This window comes from Haliotis rufescens, unplaced genomic scaffold, assembly GCF_023055435.1.
Source record: "Haliotis rufescens isolate VD_foot unplaced genomic scaffold, xgHalRufe1.0.p SCAF_19, whole genome shotgun sequence".
Taxonomy (NCBI): domain Eukaryota; kingdom Metazoa; phylum Mollusca; class Gastropoda; order Lepetellida; family Haliotidae; genus Haliotis; species Haliotis rufescens.
Window position 1 is genome coordinate 16,806,656 of NW_025963879.1, and position 17,409 is coordinate 16,824,064.

Below are 17,409 nucleotides of genomic sequence, written 5' to 3' on the forward strand. Positions count from 1 at the left end.
TGTAGCTGTGCAGTGTTAAACAATGAAGAACAACATGATGCCATCTTCGAAACCTCTTTGTTCCTCATTTCAATGTATACTACTCAAAAGACATGACAGAACTATAGTTTTATGAAAGAATTGGGTGTTCTTTAACTTCCTTTGAGTACTATATATGGTATTGATTGTTCCTTTTCAGATTGCAGTATTTCTGTAATATTCTAACTGAAGCATAAAACAACATTCACTCATTCACACTCATTCCTTCCAGAATCGTCTTCCAACATCGTAAGAAGAACAAGAAGAACGATGAGATTGTCATCAAGAAATACGTCCTCATGACTGAGATCTTTGAGTTTGGGCCACTGCTGGTTGGCAAATCTAGAGACAGGTAAGACCATCTCACTTTGTTCCACTTAGCATGGTACACTATATTATCACAGTTAATTTATAATGGATCGTAATGGCGAATGCTTACTAACTTATTAACTATGTCATACACAAAAAAATTATTTTTCTTTGTTCAACTTTTATGACACATCAATTAGGATTGATCGATGCTGATACCAAGTTTGGTAAACAAAGTACCTGTCATTAGCAACTCAAGGGCGGGCAACTCTATATTATCGCGGTATCACTATTTTGTGGGTGATAAGTGTGTTTTTTGTTGTTTACATAACTTCCTGTTTCGGATTATACATAATCATTATGAAAATGACCTAGGTTGGATCAAAGGACATCGTCCAAACAAGTGGATTCTTTTCTAACCAATTTCACATGGAGGTTGGGGTAATTCAACTTCAAAAACGTTCCAGAAACTATCATAAAAAAGTTCATATGTACAAGTAGCCGTGACATGCAAAGAGTCCTGTATTCAATCTTGCAATGAAATATTGTGCTTAGTTTTGCATAAGTAAACAGTTGACAGGGGATGTAGATTATGAGATTTACTAATACTGCGATAATATAGAGACGAGGATAATGATCAGAGCAAGTTGTTAATGGAAGTTTTGGACAATACTTTTCTTAGGTAAGCGCAAGAAAGGGGTGCCTGTGAATAGTAGCTCGGATACATTCATTCCAGATTTACTGAAACCAAACTATAACATTTGATAATGGCCTCTGTTCAACCAACAGGGAGGGGTGGTGGCATAGCCTAGTGATTAAAGCATTCGCTCGTCACGCCGAAGGGGGTTCGATCCCCGACCGCATCATACCAAAAGACGTTAAAAGATGGTACTTGTTGTTTACCTGTCTGGCGCTCGGCATTAAGGGGCTAAAACAAGGACTGGTCAGCTTGGAGTCAGTATACTGTGTCTGAGTGGGATATTCATGTTATACTGCGGCATGGTATCTCAGTGAGCTAGCACTATAAATCGGCATCAGTCCGAACTAGTACAAGCAGCCACACAAACACACACACGTACATGCACGTCGCTATATTAGTGCAATAATCTTGGATGCGACGTTAAACCCCATTTCACCTCACCGTCACACCGAAGACCCGGGTCCATTCGCCACATGGGCACAATGTGTGAATATTGCTGATATATTGCTAAAAGCGGCGTAAAACCATACTCACTCACTCACCCAACAGGGAATGGGTACCCGGTGGAATGAGATGTAATGAGTAACGGACAGTTTGGTTGTATACTCACCGTGTTGACCAGGGTAATAAGTGTGTAGTGCCACGAGCACCTTTGGGGCATGGATAGGGTTCTGTATAAATATGTATTATTCACATAACACTATACTGTCATCTTTACCATCATATTCACATAGCGATGTTATGTGTATATTTATAATGCACCAAATCTACACCCTAAATCATTCTATAAGCACTACATTGTTACCCCTGTAAATGGAACAGTGTGCACCTTTACCATCTCATCCTACCGGGTACCCATTCACTGCTGGGTGAACAGAGGCACATTTCGAACACAGTCACTTGCCTAAGGAGACACCAAATGTTGTGGTAGAAACTAACAGTTTTAGTCCACTAGTCCTTATGATGACATAAAACAAAACCTTTAAAAATGGCAAATGTCTACTGGTCCTTATGATACCTTAACTACTGGGCACTTGGCAAGGACTACAGGACTTGTGCCAATTTCTAACGCTGCATGTGCTACATGTGCTTCAGTGTGGGGCAGGACCGAAGCCTTTGAATCTCTCATCTGTCAAGTAGCAGAACGTGGTGACCAAACTACTCCCCGCGACCTTAACTTCGACCCGTGAGGATCCGGGTTAGAATAGCTGTTCAGCAACCCATGCTTGCCCTAAAAGGCAATTGTGCTTGTCGTAAAAGGCGACTAACGGGATCGGGTGGTCAGGCTTGCTGACTTGGTTGATGCATGTCATCGATCCCAATTGCGTGTGGATCAATGCTCATGATATTAATCACTGGATCATCTGGTCCTGTCTCGATTATTTGGAGAACGCCATCATATAGCTGGAATATTGCTGAGTGCGGCGTTAAACAACAAACCAACCAACTAACCTTAACTTCACCTAATTTGACCTGTGACCTGTAACCTGTGCATAGGACCATGTGCCACCACATCCCCAAATAGCATCCACATGTTCTTGTATTTATTTCAGATACAAGGAAGGTAAATACCCCGAGAACATGGAGCAGCTGACAGTCCTGAACACGTCGCCACTGGAGGCCGACATCAGCTTCTGTTTCCTCAATGACAGCAAGGCTGAGACATACCTCCTGGAACCCCCCAACATGGTCCTCAAGTCAGGAGAGTCCCAGCACCTCACAGTGTGGGCCTACCCCAAGGCTCCGGGGCAGTACAAGGATGCCATTGTCTGCTGTGTGAGAGAGAATCCAGAGCCGATCATCTTCAACATCTCCTGTGATGGGTTCAAGCCTGAGCTGGAGTTGGATAAGAAACAACTACACTTTGATAAAGTGCTCCTGCACAGGTAAATAATCCCTTTATCACCTCTACTTTCCTTCCTCTTCAATTGGGGGGCACGGGTGGCCCAGTCGTCTAAGGCGCCATGATTTGCTGTGCAGAGTTGCATCCCTTGGGCACGCCAGAAACCTATGATTGTGGGTTCGAATCCCAGTTCACCCAGATTATGTTTCTAGGTTTGTCAAATGGGGAGGTCTTCAAATTCTTCCATTTTCTTATTTTGTAATTCTAGATTGAACAGGAATTTGGATTGGTTCTGCTGATGTATTTTGATAATTTGTTTGTTGTTTAATGCCGTCGGGTTGGGGTCTAAATCATGTCAGTTGAAACACTAGAAACACACATATTGATTTTATTCACCAAATGGAAACTATTAATATTACAGAGACAATGTCCAAGTATGTTTGTTGTTTAACGCCGCACAAAGCAATATTCTAGATATATGATGGCGGTCTGTAAATAATTGAGTCTGGACTAAACAATCCAGTGATTGACATCATGAGCATCGATCCACGCAATTGGGATACGATTACAAGCATCAACCATGTCAGCGAGCCTGACCCCCCGATCCCGTTAGTCGCCTTTTACGGCAAGCATGGGTTGCTGAAGACCTTTTCTACCCCGGATCTACATGGATCTTATAATTAATGAAGACGTAGTGGAGATTAATGTTACGTACTATGTTAGTAATAATGCGTTGCACCGCTGTATTCTGTAGAGAAGAGTTTTTGCATGAATTGAAATGGATATTATAGCATCTATAAATATGTCAGTGAATTCCAGTTTGATGATATGTTATGAGCATTACAAATTGATGACTTTCAGGAAGGACACCAAGACCATCTTCCTCCGCAACCCGACCCAGCTGCCGGTAGCGTGGCGACTGAGTGGCCTGGAGAACCTGGGTGAGGACTTCACCGTGGCGGCAGAAAGCGGCGTAGTTGACCCCCTGTCCGAGTACAGTCTCAACGCCTTCTTCCGAGCCATGAAGCCAGTACAGACCAGCAAGAAGATGATCAGGATGGAGGTGGGATGCTGGCATAGTTTGGGCCTTTTTTCATTTGGCATTTATTCTATGTTTTTAAATAGATGTTAGTTGTGAACTAGTACAGATTTCAGTATACAGCTGATCTCCAAGGCCCCGTTCCACAGAACGATCTTAGCAGTAAGATGATAATAACTCCCATAGATAACACAGGCTTACAATCATTGTAGCACTAAGATCACTTTGTGGAACAGAAGCAGACACTGTAACTTTGGAATGTTTGCCTTCCCATGTAATTGCATTTATGGCAAAAAGGCTTTGCATTCATGTTTCTCAGAAACAAATTGGTTGTTTTTTTTGTTTGTCTGTTGTTCAATTCCGCACTAACACTAAGCAACAGTGTTCATGGAAATTTAACTAAAGTCATAATTTGCCAATATTTGTTACCTCCCTTGATGTTCTCTGAATCTCATGTTACAGATCATGGATGTTGACAACATCATGGGCGTGGTCCACACGGAGCCGATCCAGGTCCTGGCTGAGGCCTACGACGTGGCCTTGGACATGAGCTTCCCTAAAGGCAAGTGCTGGAACATTCATCATCATAATTATAGCTGCTTCATGCACTTAACGTGAGAGAGGTGGCACGGGTGGCCCAGTCGTCCAAGGGGCTGCAATACCTGTGCTTGTGGGTTTCAACAAAGTGGTAAACGTCACAGACAAGCATCACCTCAGGCTTTCCTCCCACGTGAAGCTGTAACTGGAATACTCTTCAAAACTGCATTAAACCCAACTCACTAACTAACAGGAGAGAATTCTAGCATGTTATTTATTATAATTTTCTTTGTTTCATTTAATATGACTAAAATAATATTTATAATAAAAAGTTTGAACTTTTTGTAATTCCACTGTTGTCCTGTGCAGGGACGGATGGAGGCCTGGACTTTGGCACAATCCGAGTCTCGGAAGAAACCAAACAGACTTGTAACCTGAAGAACAAGGGCAAATATGAGATAGCTTTCAAGTAAGTAGATGTTAGGTAGTTTGATAAATATACTTAAACTCTGGGTGCCATTCTAAGGATCTTAATTCCATCAGAAGTATAAATATTTGTTTAAAAACAAGCAAGAGGTGTCATATCAAACTATTGTATAATTGTTAAAAAAATAATTTTAATCCTATATAATTAATGTCTCTCTTTGTCATTCCATTCTTTATGTAATTATCTTCCATTCTTTTGAATTAAACATTTTACCATGTACAAGATATCTGTTTTATGTTCTGTAAGGCTTTTTGGCTAAGTTGTGACCTAATTTTTCTTCAGCTTCGTGTTTGAGAATGTGGACAAGTCGAACCCTGACGTGACAAGCCTGTTCTCAGTGATCCCTCAGAAGGGCACCCTCAGCTCGCTTGACCGCCCCACCCAGGTACAGGTCATCTTCAAGTCCTCCAAGGAGGTAACGGTCAAGGACCAGCCAATACTCAAGTGTCAGGTCATCGAGCCGTCACTGGGGGAAGGAGGCGAGATCATTGCCAGCATTCCCGTCAAAGTCTCCGTCAAGTCTGTCTTCAGCAAGTGAGTGTGGAAACTTTTCAGTCATAGTGTATATCTGTTGTGAGCACTATGTTAGTTATATCAAGGTCAGATTAATCTGTGAGGATAGGCCAAAGTGTCACTGGTCATAGATATTTTCTACTTTTGTGTTTGTTCATTTGTTGTTTAACGTCACACTCAGCAATATTCTAACTTTTTGCGAGCGTTCTGTAAATACTCGAGTCTGGACCGGACAATCCAGTGATTGAGCATTAATCCACACAATTGGGATACGATGATATGCATCAACAAAGACAGCAAGCCTGACCACCCGATTTCTGTCAGTCACGTCTTACGACAAGCATGGGTTGTGGAATGGGTTGTTCCAACCCACATCTTCACGGAGGTTCTACTTTTGTGAAACCCATGAGCCTGAGTATGGTACTGACATGATGGAGACAAAAACTGGGATGTGACCCCATGATCTGCAGCTCCTTGTGTGACTAAGAGGAAACTGCAGCATCTCGGCCACCCCATTCCCCTTACAATATCCTTTCATGGATTGATGAACAGATAATTCTTAGTTTCGACACAGACTTATCACCTGAGATAAGCAAGTGAACTGAATTTATTTTGGGGAGCAAGAAGATCTCTTTTCAGGAGCTAAATTGTTATTCGAAACTCAGAATTATTTATATTCTAAAATCAGAAAGTAATTCAGTACGGATTTATTGATATTCTATTTCTGATGCCGTATCATGACGAGACTTAGTGCTAGGTTGGAGGTCTGGCTTATGTACCGCACATAACAGTTTGATACAGATTCCAAGGTCCAGGGCCCTGTTCCACAAAGCGAACGTAGCGCTAAGGCGACCTTAACTCCCATACTTTAACATAGACTTACGACAGTCGTAGCACTACGATCGCTTTGTGGAATGGGCCCAGGTTAATACTTTGGCGTGTCTATGAGATCGGCTCATCTATGAGATCGACATATCTACAGTCATATACAGTCCTATTTCCAGTGATCAATCTCAAGTTCCACACATGTTCTGCATGCTTATTTACATGGTTTTCTTCAGGCAGCCATGTCTGCCATGTACTTACATCAGACAACACAGATAAACTGGAAATCAGGGGTGATCTAGTTCATCTGTCCCTCAACACAAGCTATTAAATAATGCTGGAGTTATCTCCCATTGATAGACAAATCTGTTTCATACGTCTGGGGACGGAGTTGTTTCCCTTTAACAAACTTAACTACATCTGAAACATACTCTCTAAATCCAAACTTACAGAAAAAATGTTTGAACTATAATAACTACAAATAATGATTTTTTGAAACATAAAGATGCCAACTTAATGTCCATCTCCTCTCCCAGATACCACATCCTACCAATGAACGACATCAACTTCGGGTCCCTGCTGATACAGAGCAAGAAGACCCGTCAGTTCACCATTGAGAACAAGGGGGAGTTTGACTTCAAGTACACCATCACCAAGCTGGTGAAGGAATCTCCACACCAGGCCGGCAATGCCAAGAACAGACCGTGAGTATTCTGGCTGCGTCTGACCTAAGATGGAGTGCGCACACACATCTGCAGTTGATCTTACACTACATCACAGTCAGGTCAAACATCCAGTGAAAGAATCTTGTATTTTCTATGTTATATTATGTCCATTTTCTGCCTTGTTCTGGACAATGTATTTAATCCCCCCCATATGGGAAACTGAGACATGGTGTTTTTGTGGTAGTTTGGGGAATTGTCAACTGCTAGATTGATTATACATAAGCAAGAGAGCTGAATTTATTTTGGATTTTGTAAGTCTATGCTAAAGTATGGGAGTTACGATCATCTTAGCGCTAAGATGGCTTTGTGCAAGTGGGCCCTGGAGAGAGCTGTTGGTTTTGTTACTTGAGTATGATCTTACAACCAGGAGACGATGGCAGTAAGAGTAGAAATGTTCTGTATCCTGACAGTTTTGACAATTTTATATTTTTGTATGATTGTCAGAAATAAGTAAAGTTGCCAAACAATTCTCCATTGAGCTATGTAGAGCAAGTGTAGCAATAATTATCTGTTTGTATGTAAGTGGATGCTCTATTGGGCCATTTTCTGTTTGTCTTTCATAACATTCAAATTTCAATTTCTCAATACTGTAAAAGGGCACCATTGGAATTGTGAGAAAAGTTTTTGGGCACAGACTGTAAAAAATGTATCCATTTCATACCCACATTCAGTGGCCAAGTTTGAATCAAATTAAAATTATGTTTTGCACCTCTGACACCATAGTGAGTGAGTGAGTGGGTTGGGTTTAAAGCTGCTTTGAACAGTATTCAATACAGTCATATCACAGCTATCAGCTTAAATTGGGAGGAAAGCCTGAAGTGATGCAGGTCCTAGACGTTTAACACCTTAGTGAAACCCTCGAGCCGGGTATGGTGATGACAAACCTTGAAACATATTCCACTCTAACTGGGATTCTAACTGGGATTCTAACTCACTTATCCTAGATTCCTGGGGAGTTACATATTGAGCATATTAGTGGCCTATAACATAAGACTGTAGACAGTGTCCAGGTGTATAACTGGTGTGTTTGTTCAATGGCAGCAGCTGGGTAGAGCCGGTTAGGAAAGTGAGACTGTGTCTCCGTCTGACCAGGTGAGATGCTGGGCATGTTGTAGGCAGTGCTGTTATTATGATGTCACTGAGAAACCACTACAAGTCCAGTATCGCTGTTTGTATAGCTAGGTCGTCACATGACCTCAGATTTGTCGAATGGAACCAGTTTGCATGGTGTCTTTTAATCACTCACGTTTGATGCACCTAATCCTTTCTTTTAACAGTTGTGTGTTTCATGACTTGCATCATGGTATGGATGTTGTTCATGTCATCAAGTGTGACCCATTCAACCTTCTCATCTGTAAATAATCTGCCTCCCATAGCTTATCCTGCTGTATAATAAGCATCATACATTTGTCTAATCATTCAAATCTGATTGCAGTGTTTTCTGATGTGATGCATATTTAATGCACAGGTTTGTTATCACTGCGTGCCTCCATCACCCATGAATACATACAGACAGTTTGCAGTGTAGTTTTAACCAACAAATCAAGCTAGGCCTGGTTTAGCTTGAGGGAAACCAGCGAATCCTCTGACCAATCAGCGCTCAGATAACATCACACATACAGCAATATTTCTTGTGCAGCATGTACCCCAGCCTTGCTGCCATCTAGACCGCCTCCGTGGAGAGCAGAAGGTCCGGGGTTCGATCCCCGGCCGTGTCATGCCAAACGATGTTAAAAGACGTCTGGCGCTCAGCATTAAGGGGCTAAAACAAGGACTGGTCTGCTCGGAGTCAGTATACTTTGTCTGAGTGGGGTATTCATGTTAAACTGCGGCATGGTATCTCAGTGAGCTAGCACTATAAATCAGCATCAGTCCGGACTAGTACAAGCAGCCACACAAACACACACATTCATGCATGTCGCTATATAAGTGCAATAATCTTGGACGCGACCTTAAACCCTATTTCACCTCACCTCACCTTGCTGCCATCTGCTCAACACATTGCTTCAATATCAGCAATGGTAGGATTCAGGCAAAGTCCTAGTCTGTCTCACAGTCCCTGAACCGCATTATCTTCCCTTGTGCCCTGCCCTTACTGAAATGCTATAGCGGTAAATGAAGGCTAGATTTGCCTCAGGTTCTATAATGATCTGAATCTCCCATCTCTCTGAGGCTTCTTATCAATTTAAAGGGAGTTGTTTATTTCTATCAAAATTATATATTTTCAGAGACTTATGCTTATTCCCATTGGTTTAATAAAGTGGACGTGAAGATCCGGGCTAGAATAGGTCTTCAGCAACACATTCTTGTTGTAAAAGGCGACTATGGTTGTCGTAAGAGGTGACTAATGGGATCAGGTGGTCAGACTTGCTGACTTGGTTGATGCATGTCATCGTATTCCAATTGCATGGATTGATGCTCTTGATATCAATCACTGGATTGTCTCGTCCAGACTCAATTATTTACAGACCGCCTCATATAGCTGGAATATTTGAGTGCGGCGTTAAACAACTAACAAACAAACAATCTAATAAAGTTCATACTTGGAAAATAGGGCTCATTTGAACTGCGTTATACATGGCTTCATTTAATTAATTTACTAAAAAATATCAATTACACTACAAAAGGCTGTATGTAACCACAGGTGATGGAGGAAAATAGTGTATACACACCGTGAAGTAATTTGTGTAATGGTATCAAAGAAAATAATGTCATTGAACATAATGAAAATAAAAGGTTTCTGATACCGCGGTACATACATTTGCAAACATCATTTTCAAGATGTGTCATGCGTAGAACTATAGAAAAACTTGTGTGAGTACAATTCTGAATGTAGGGCTCTTGTAAGCATATATCCTGACATACTCACGCTTGTGTTATACTCCGCACAACTAACCTGCACAAGTTTCTGTCACTGTTGCCTGTGATGGAATGTTCACCAGTTTTGCCAGCATGTACATTTTCTATACTTCAGACCAGTAAAGGGAGATAAGCGAACCAAGTCTCGAGATGGGTCCAGCTCGGGACGCTCCGTGGCCAAACCGCGGAGAGCTGAGTCGATCAGGTAACTGGGGCTGACAAGACGACAGCTGTGCCCTGTGTGGATGTGTAGTGCTGACATAACATCTTAATCTAGCCAGAAGAGATTACTGTGATTTACATTTGAAATATCTTTGACCGTAATTTACCCATTATACCTTATCATCACTCATACTAATTGCTTAGCTCTCTCTTTTCTGAAAGGTAGTCGAAACATTCTGAACTGTGTTCCCAGAGAACAGAAAATACACCTCACCTGAACACACCCTTAAGTCGCAATCAAACCGGGACCACGGGACCAAACGGGTAACTCTCCACTATCAAATTTTCGTGCCGAGAAGTTGGGAAATCTTTCCTGAACTCTGTTGTGATCTGATCCATCCTATCAAAATTAGCCTTTTGTCATAAGATTTCTGGCTCAGATTACATTCTTCCACCAGAATCAGAATCCACATGAATTTCCTACTATGAATCTGTGGAATCGTTCAGCCAACTTTGAACCTACACTGATTAGTCAGGGAGAATTGGCTGGAATGTTCACCAAACACTCACCGTGAGGTTCGACACATATGTGACATTTATGAACGGGATTGTCACCAGTCTCGAGTTCAATACCCTTGTCTTAACAGGGGTGATCATGACAACATCAACGATTGATTGGGCATTCAACGGAGTCATCATGTACTATCAGGTACCCAGGTTCCTGGATCATCGTTCACAACCTACAGATCCAAACCCTGATTTTGTGATCCAGTCACATCATTGCCTCGGTGTATCTGTACCAAAAGGAGCGATCATTCACTGAATATCAAGCCAGGAGTGACATGAACTGGCATTTTCATTAATATTTCTCCAGTATGATCGACTGGATTGAATGTCGACAATTTCCAGTGATCTACATGAATCAAATATCATGAAGATCAACTTGCTACTGCACTGTCATGTAGGGCTGGGACGGGTTACGCGGGTACTTGGGTCGGGTGGGTACTGAGTAGGACCCGGGTACCCACAGGACTACCCGGACCCGTGGTTAGTCACGTGATATATTGATTAATGACAAAAAGTATCTAATACTCTATGTTTAAACTACAAGTCACTAATGTTCGCAGTTCTTCCTGACTACTACGCCCATTAATTCCTTCTGACTTTAATATGTTTGAATAAAAACAAAACTTCAGTCAACTTCAGTGCATACACCAGATCGTTTCATACATGTATCTAAACACATTTTTACCAGAGCTATGGTCAAACTTTTCCCAATCAGACACTTTGTACCTACCTTTTGAGACCTACAGCGGGTACCCAGGTAGGATCGGGTAATAGGCGGGTGGGTACCTGGGTAGTAAATTTGGACTCGTCCCCGCCCTACTGTCATGTCACACATTCTCAGAGAACTGACTGCAAATACACCGCTACACTTCAGAACTCGGGAGACCACTTGTCAATTTACCATACAGTTCACACTGGATTGTCAGTGTGTGGAGCTTGGACCTCGTCACTAGCAAGAATGCAGTATTCCAGTTTCCTGCGCAGGATAATTTACATGTCACATGTCAAGATTTCACTGAATGTAAACAACTCGACTTTAGAATTAGGTCAGGCTGACCTAATGCAATCCGAGCAGTGCATATTAACAGATTGGTTTGCATAACGACTTGCACGTAATGCGGCAAACGCATGATCAAACACCTGATGATACACATCGATGTGACTGGGTCATTAACATCAGTAGACCTCAGACGTCCACACGCGGCACCCTTCATCGTCGCCTCAATTTAGGAATGGGAGCGCTTATACGACACCCAGGGGATGGAATCCAATGTCTCTTCACCAGAACTACATGTCACATAGCAATGATCATCCTGGAAGGTCAAGTCATTCCTCACTTTTGATGATCTTGAATTGGTGAAAATAGACATCTGTACATCCCTTCAAGGCACAGTCTTCATCTCATCATACTTTGTACGATCATTGAGACTGAAGAATTATCTATTCAGCCTTGATCCCCAGATGCACCTTTGGGTTTATAATACTTCCTTGACGATCGACTGGGGAGCGCACTTTTGAGATATACAGTGCACTGAAAGTTGGTCAGCAGACAAAGGCAGTCTACATGTCAACAACTCGGTAGATATATTTGAAACCAAATGCAACAGATAGATAGCTTCCAATCCCATCACCAGCTCTGATACATCTGATAGCACAGAAGATCATGCGCACTAAGTACCCACCCGGTACCATTGCTTTTGGTGGCACCTTGTTGTCCAGCAACAACCTGGTTTCCAGGTGTTGTTGCATTGGCAGGGAAACCAAGCCTGACACTGAATTGTTTTATAGGCATTACTTAGAGGTTGACGGATCCCTATACCGTTGTCAAACTGGCCAAACCTTCTACTACATCCTCACACCATGGGTACCAGAACAAGCTCACCAAGGTTCCAGAATTAACCATGTTACCAGTGATGCTTATGAACCTCTACATGGAGCTGATTTGGAACATCAGACCCACAAGACGTTTTTTCTGCAGGCTCCAGAAAAACAGCCAGCATGTCAGAAATAGCTGCCATCGATTTCTCTCATACAAGATGCCTGAGATGGGATTTCATCACTGAGAAGCAGCTACCCGGTCAACCAGACAGACAGTTTCATTTCCCTCCACTCTCATCCATTTGTGATCTGACCATCAGATTTGATGTTATGCCCAGTTTGTACATTACATATCTACCTGCAGAGTTCCAGAAGACAATGGCTGAAAAGACTCTTCATTCCGTTGTCCAGGAATAGTTCAGCAGAAGTCTCCAGAACAACCATTTCCTTCATTGAGAGCAGTCATCGTCAGCAGGACTGGATTCACCATCAGCATCCAACAACACGAAGTGAGAGCCATAGCGTCTATTCTAGTGCTTCCTGGCAACTGCTCCATCCCGACAATTATGGAAGGTTGTATTTCGAGATGAGACACTCTTCGCTAATCATTATCTCAGAGATTTCTCCACACAAGATGTTGCTGGAATTAGTTGTTGCCCAACAACTGACATAGCCTACCAGAAGATGACCTCCCTACAAGTACTCACCCACTTACGGGCAGACTTACAGACGTCAGGTTACTGTCCCATAGCCAATGACCAAGAGTGAAATGATTGTGTTAAGTATAGGACCTTCTCTTAACACCATAATCATTTAAAGTAAGAGGGAAAAAGTATTTTCCTTAGCGAACTTTACTAAATCCACGAAATCTTTATGATCTACTCCTCTCTTTCACAAGGAAGTGGTACCCTGCATGGAAATAAAGAAGATACTATTCCCAAGGGGTGAATTGAACTGATCTCGATCCGAATCACACACACAGGTGGAGCCCACCACCTACCATGGGATTCAAGCAATATGTATGAGTCAGGATAAGGTCAAATATGTATTTTTTAGAGTAAAAATATCATTTATACTTATCCTGACTCATACACTAAAGTTCCCACCCAGCCGTCCCCTCTTACCCTGTGTTTGGGACAAAGGGCAAGAGTGATGAGGGCCTGGTCAGTGGTCACAAGGTTCCAGTGTGCATGTGTGGCTCAAGGGGTGTGTTCAGGTGAGTGTTTTTTTCTGTTCTCTGGGAACATAGTTCAGGAAGTTTACACTACCTTTCGGAAAAGAGAGAGTAAGTATGAGTCAGGATAAGTATGAATGATATTTTTACTCTAAAATATACTTTTTTGAATGAGTTCTTAAACCTGTTCCAAATTTAGCCTGGAAAAACAACTTTGGTTTTAATTTACCTTTTGATTGAGTTTTTAAATCAGTACCGGAGACATTTGACAGTAATTATTTTCAAAATTCCTATATATTCGAAGTAAAAATTAACAATGATATGGACTATTTTCGGAGCAATGATTAAACTCTGCATGGTACACGCTTTGTACACATAGCTTCCTTCGCCTTGTTGGGCATGTCAGATAACCTGGGCCCACTTGCACAAAACGATCTTAGCGCTAAGACTACCGTAAGCCTATGTTAAAGTATGGGAGTTAAGATCATCTTAGCGCTAAGATATCTTTGTGCAAGCGGGACCTGGTTGTCTGTCTCCCAGACACTGGAGAATATATTAAGAAATGAATGAATTGGCAGGTATAGATCACCTCAGATGCAGGAAAATCCTGAATTTAAGCATTGATCTGGGCTCCATTTGGATTTGATTTTTTGATTTTGTAGATATATATATTAAATAAAGATAACTTTATATTCTAAAACTAAATGTTAGTCTAATAACCTGTTAACAAAAATGTATAGTGGTTTGAAAGTCAAATTGTGCTTTATAGCAAGTGAAATGTTAGATAACTATTAAACCTGATATGTTTTCGACCTTCTATTATAATGCTTCGAGCATTCAATCAGTTCGAAACTGCTATACAGTAAATGCATGAATATATATTTTATCTTATCCTGACATATACTTATGCATGTGTATGAGTCAGGATAAGTATAAATGATAAAAAATACTTGTTTGTATAATTTGTAACATCTCTGACTAAAGATGTGTATTTGCTTATACCCCGCACCTTACCCTAACCATCACTTCTCTCACATTCTCGCCTTTCTCTCTCTCTCTCTCTCTCTCCTGTGTCACTCCCTCTCTCATGTGACCACAGTGATCAAAATAGCAGGGCCCAGCTTCCTGGCACCCCCGTCCAGAGATTAGGGGGCTACCTGCCCTACTTCGGCAATCGGAGACACACCATCTTCAGGTTCCTCGATCCCTTGGGGAAAAAAACTGTTGAGCTTTGTCATTTTTCTTGTGGTTGGACTTTGTGTCATTGTGTTGTGTGGTCAAAGCCATACTGTTTGTGGTGATGTTGAAATTCTTTGAAATGTTTTGTGCTCCTTTGACAGTTTCAGGTTGGTTTGAATTGTTGTCACATTTCATGAGCTTTTTTACGTTTTTTTCAGCTTGTTACACCATTCATTGTTCAAGTTGTGAACATCTATTGTAAATATATTTTAGTTGGTTTGGATTTGAGATATTATGTCTCATTCCTACTTAATATAATTTGGCTTGTACTGACATTTTGAGACTTTTTGACTATTTACAGATAACATAATGCTGGGATGCTATTTCTCATGTTCTCATAAGTCTCATTATAATGTTAATATTTATAGAGAAATGATAATATATTCCCGGATATGTATTTATGAATTTATATGCATCACTATGATAAGCTTCATTACAGGTGACCCCTGAAAAATCTGGGGTAGAATAGGTCTTCAGCAACCCATGCTTGCCGTAAATGGTGACTATGCTTGTCGTAAGAGGCAACTAACAGGATCGGGTGGTCAGGCTTGCTGACTTGGTTGATGCATGTCATTGTATCCCAATTGCATGGATCGATGCTCATGATGTCAATCACTGGATTGTCTGGTCCTGACTCGATTATTTACACTCCGGCATCATATAGCTGGAATATTGCTGAGTGCGGCGTTATACCACAAACAAACAAATCATAACAGGTACTGACAGTATTTATCCATGTACAGTATGTAGTGATGTTGAATATGTATCTATGGTCAGTATGTACCTCTGTTGAGTACCGGTATCTGTATGTTAACAGGCAAGATGCTGGCACTGGACAGTCGCGTCTACAGCTGGGCATGTTCACCATCTTCCCTGCGTTTGGCATCATTCTTCCTAACGGTCATCAGAGCATCACTGTGGACTGTGTTGCTGAAAACCAGGGCCGGTCAGATGAGGTCAGTTACTGCCATAACTCTCTTTTCTTTATAATTATCTTCATTTTTCAGATATCCCTTTTACAAATAGAAGCTCCTTCCCTGGGTAGTGGGTGCCCCATGTAAAAATATATAACGTGTAAGAAAGGATTTCTTTTCTTTTTTCAAAGAGAAAGGAACATGGACAACCAAGATTAGAGTAGTCTTAGAAACGTTGCATTTTGAAATGTATAATTTGGCCATTAACTGCCATAACTCTTGGCATGTGTACTCCATTTATACAGGGTGGTTCACTTGTCTGAGGCGCCACAATTTGCTGTGCAGAGTTACGTCCCTTAGGTTTGTCAGAAACATGTGACCATGTGGTTTGTCAGCACCATACACATGTTCGTGGGCTTTACCAAAGTGTAAACATCCAAGACCTCATGGCTTTCCTCCCACATCAAGCTGATCCAACTGATTATTATGTCAAAGCATCAAGTAATGATGAATTATTAAAATCGTTTGGCAAAATTTAGCAACTGTTATAAGAATATGGAACATGCACCTTGTTAGATAGTGATCAGTATGAAAAAGTAGTGTAGAAAAAGGTCAAAATCAATTTGAAAGTAATATGTAGCCTTTTATTTATTATTGGACCTGCCACCTTTTGATGTTGGAATATAAGGCAAAAAAAACTTTGGTTCTCACACACCGTCCGCATCATCATAAAGTTCGCCGCATGTTTCGTTTGTATTTCCATTTTTAAAAAAAAAAATCCTTAAATATTCCAGTATTTTATTCATCAAGGAATACATTTATGTAGGGAGACCCTCTCCCAGGTTGATTATACACAATTGTTTATTGATTACACAACTGTTTATTGGTTGCATTTGTTTGAACAACCAACAACAAAAAAGACACCGCTCGCCCGAAATATATTTTAAAAAAACATTGCCTGAGAACCAGTTCTTTTATTTTTTTAAGCCTAATAATCAGTCTAATTATTATTTCATGGCTGACGCAATATCAGATCTACATTTACTGATTGGGTGGAAATTGTCTGTCGATAAAATTCATTTGTATGCTATTCATTTGGCACTGGTTTGTTGGATGAAGGACTGATTGTCATTGTGTTGATGCCACAATAAACATTCACTCACTAAACAACACATATGAAATCAGAATATTTTTGTTATCAGGACATCAGTATTGACATCACTGAGCGCAACCCCTCAGATCACCTAGGTGGCATCCCATACAAGCTGTTGGCAGAGGCTTGTATTCCTGCCATCAATGTTGATGATGTTGGCTCCATCTTTGAGGAGCACCGCATCTGCAGGAACCTCAGCGTGTGGCAACATCTGAACCAGGTGAGTAGGGCAGCTCTGTGCTGGGTGCTGTTGTACAAAGCGATCTTAGCGCTAAGGTGATCGTAACTCCCATACCTTAACATAGACTTACGACAGTCGTAGCGCTAAGGTTGTTTTGTACAGTGGCACCCAGGTGGGGTGAAAACATTTTGGGATGAAGAAAACATCTGGTGCATTGAAGTTAAGATGATCTCTGACACCTGTCTGCGAGATTTACACCCTGTAGGGGTTCTGGTTTAGGAAAAGGACTCAGTAGATCATGTTTGTCTTACAACCTGACTGACATAGGGATCAAGTGGTCAGGCTC

The 17,409-nt window shown here is 41.4% G+C and overlaps 1 protein-coding gene across 4 annotated transcripts in view; it reads left to right on the forward strand.

Moving 5' to 3' along the window:
* The window catches only part of LOC124137578 (hydrocephalus-inducing protein homolog), a 119,506-nt gene that overhangs the window by 72,511 nt on the left and 29,586 nt on the right, over window positions 1-17,409 (forward strand). For 2 of the 4 annotated variants that reach the window (XM_046503940.2, XM_048398944.1), the window contains 11 exons: window positions 251-370; window positions 2,581-2,913; window positions 3,732-3,933; window positions 4,372-4,471; window positions 4,816-4,915; window positions 5,216-5,467; window positions 6,808-6,975; window positions 9,971-10,060; window positions 14,676-14,771; window positions 15,633-15,771; window positions 16,932-17,102. In XM_046503940.2, the coding sequence (XP_046359896.2) occupies window positions 251-370; window positions 2,581-2,913; window positions 3,732-3,933; window positions 4,372-4,471; window positions 4,816-4,915; window positions 5,216-5,467; window positions 6,808-6,975; window positions 9,971-10,060; window positions 14,676-14,771; window positions 15,633-15,771; window positions 16,932-17,102 (1,771 nt within the window). The remainder of the gene's footprint in view (window positions 1-250; window positions 371-2,580; window positions 2,914-3,731; window positions 3,934-4,371; window positions 4,472-4,815; window positions 4,916-5,215; window positions 5,468-6,807; window positions 6,976-9,970; window positions 10,061-14,675; window positions 14,772-15,632; window positions 15,772-16,931; window positions 17,103-17,409) is intronic. The other 2 variants (XM_046503941.2, XM_046503942.2) reach the window with 2 other exon arrangements.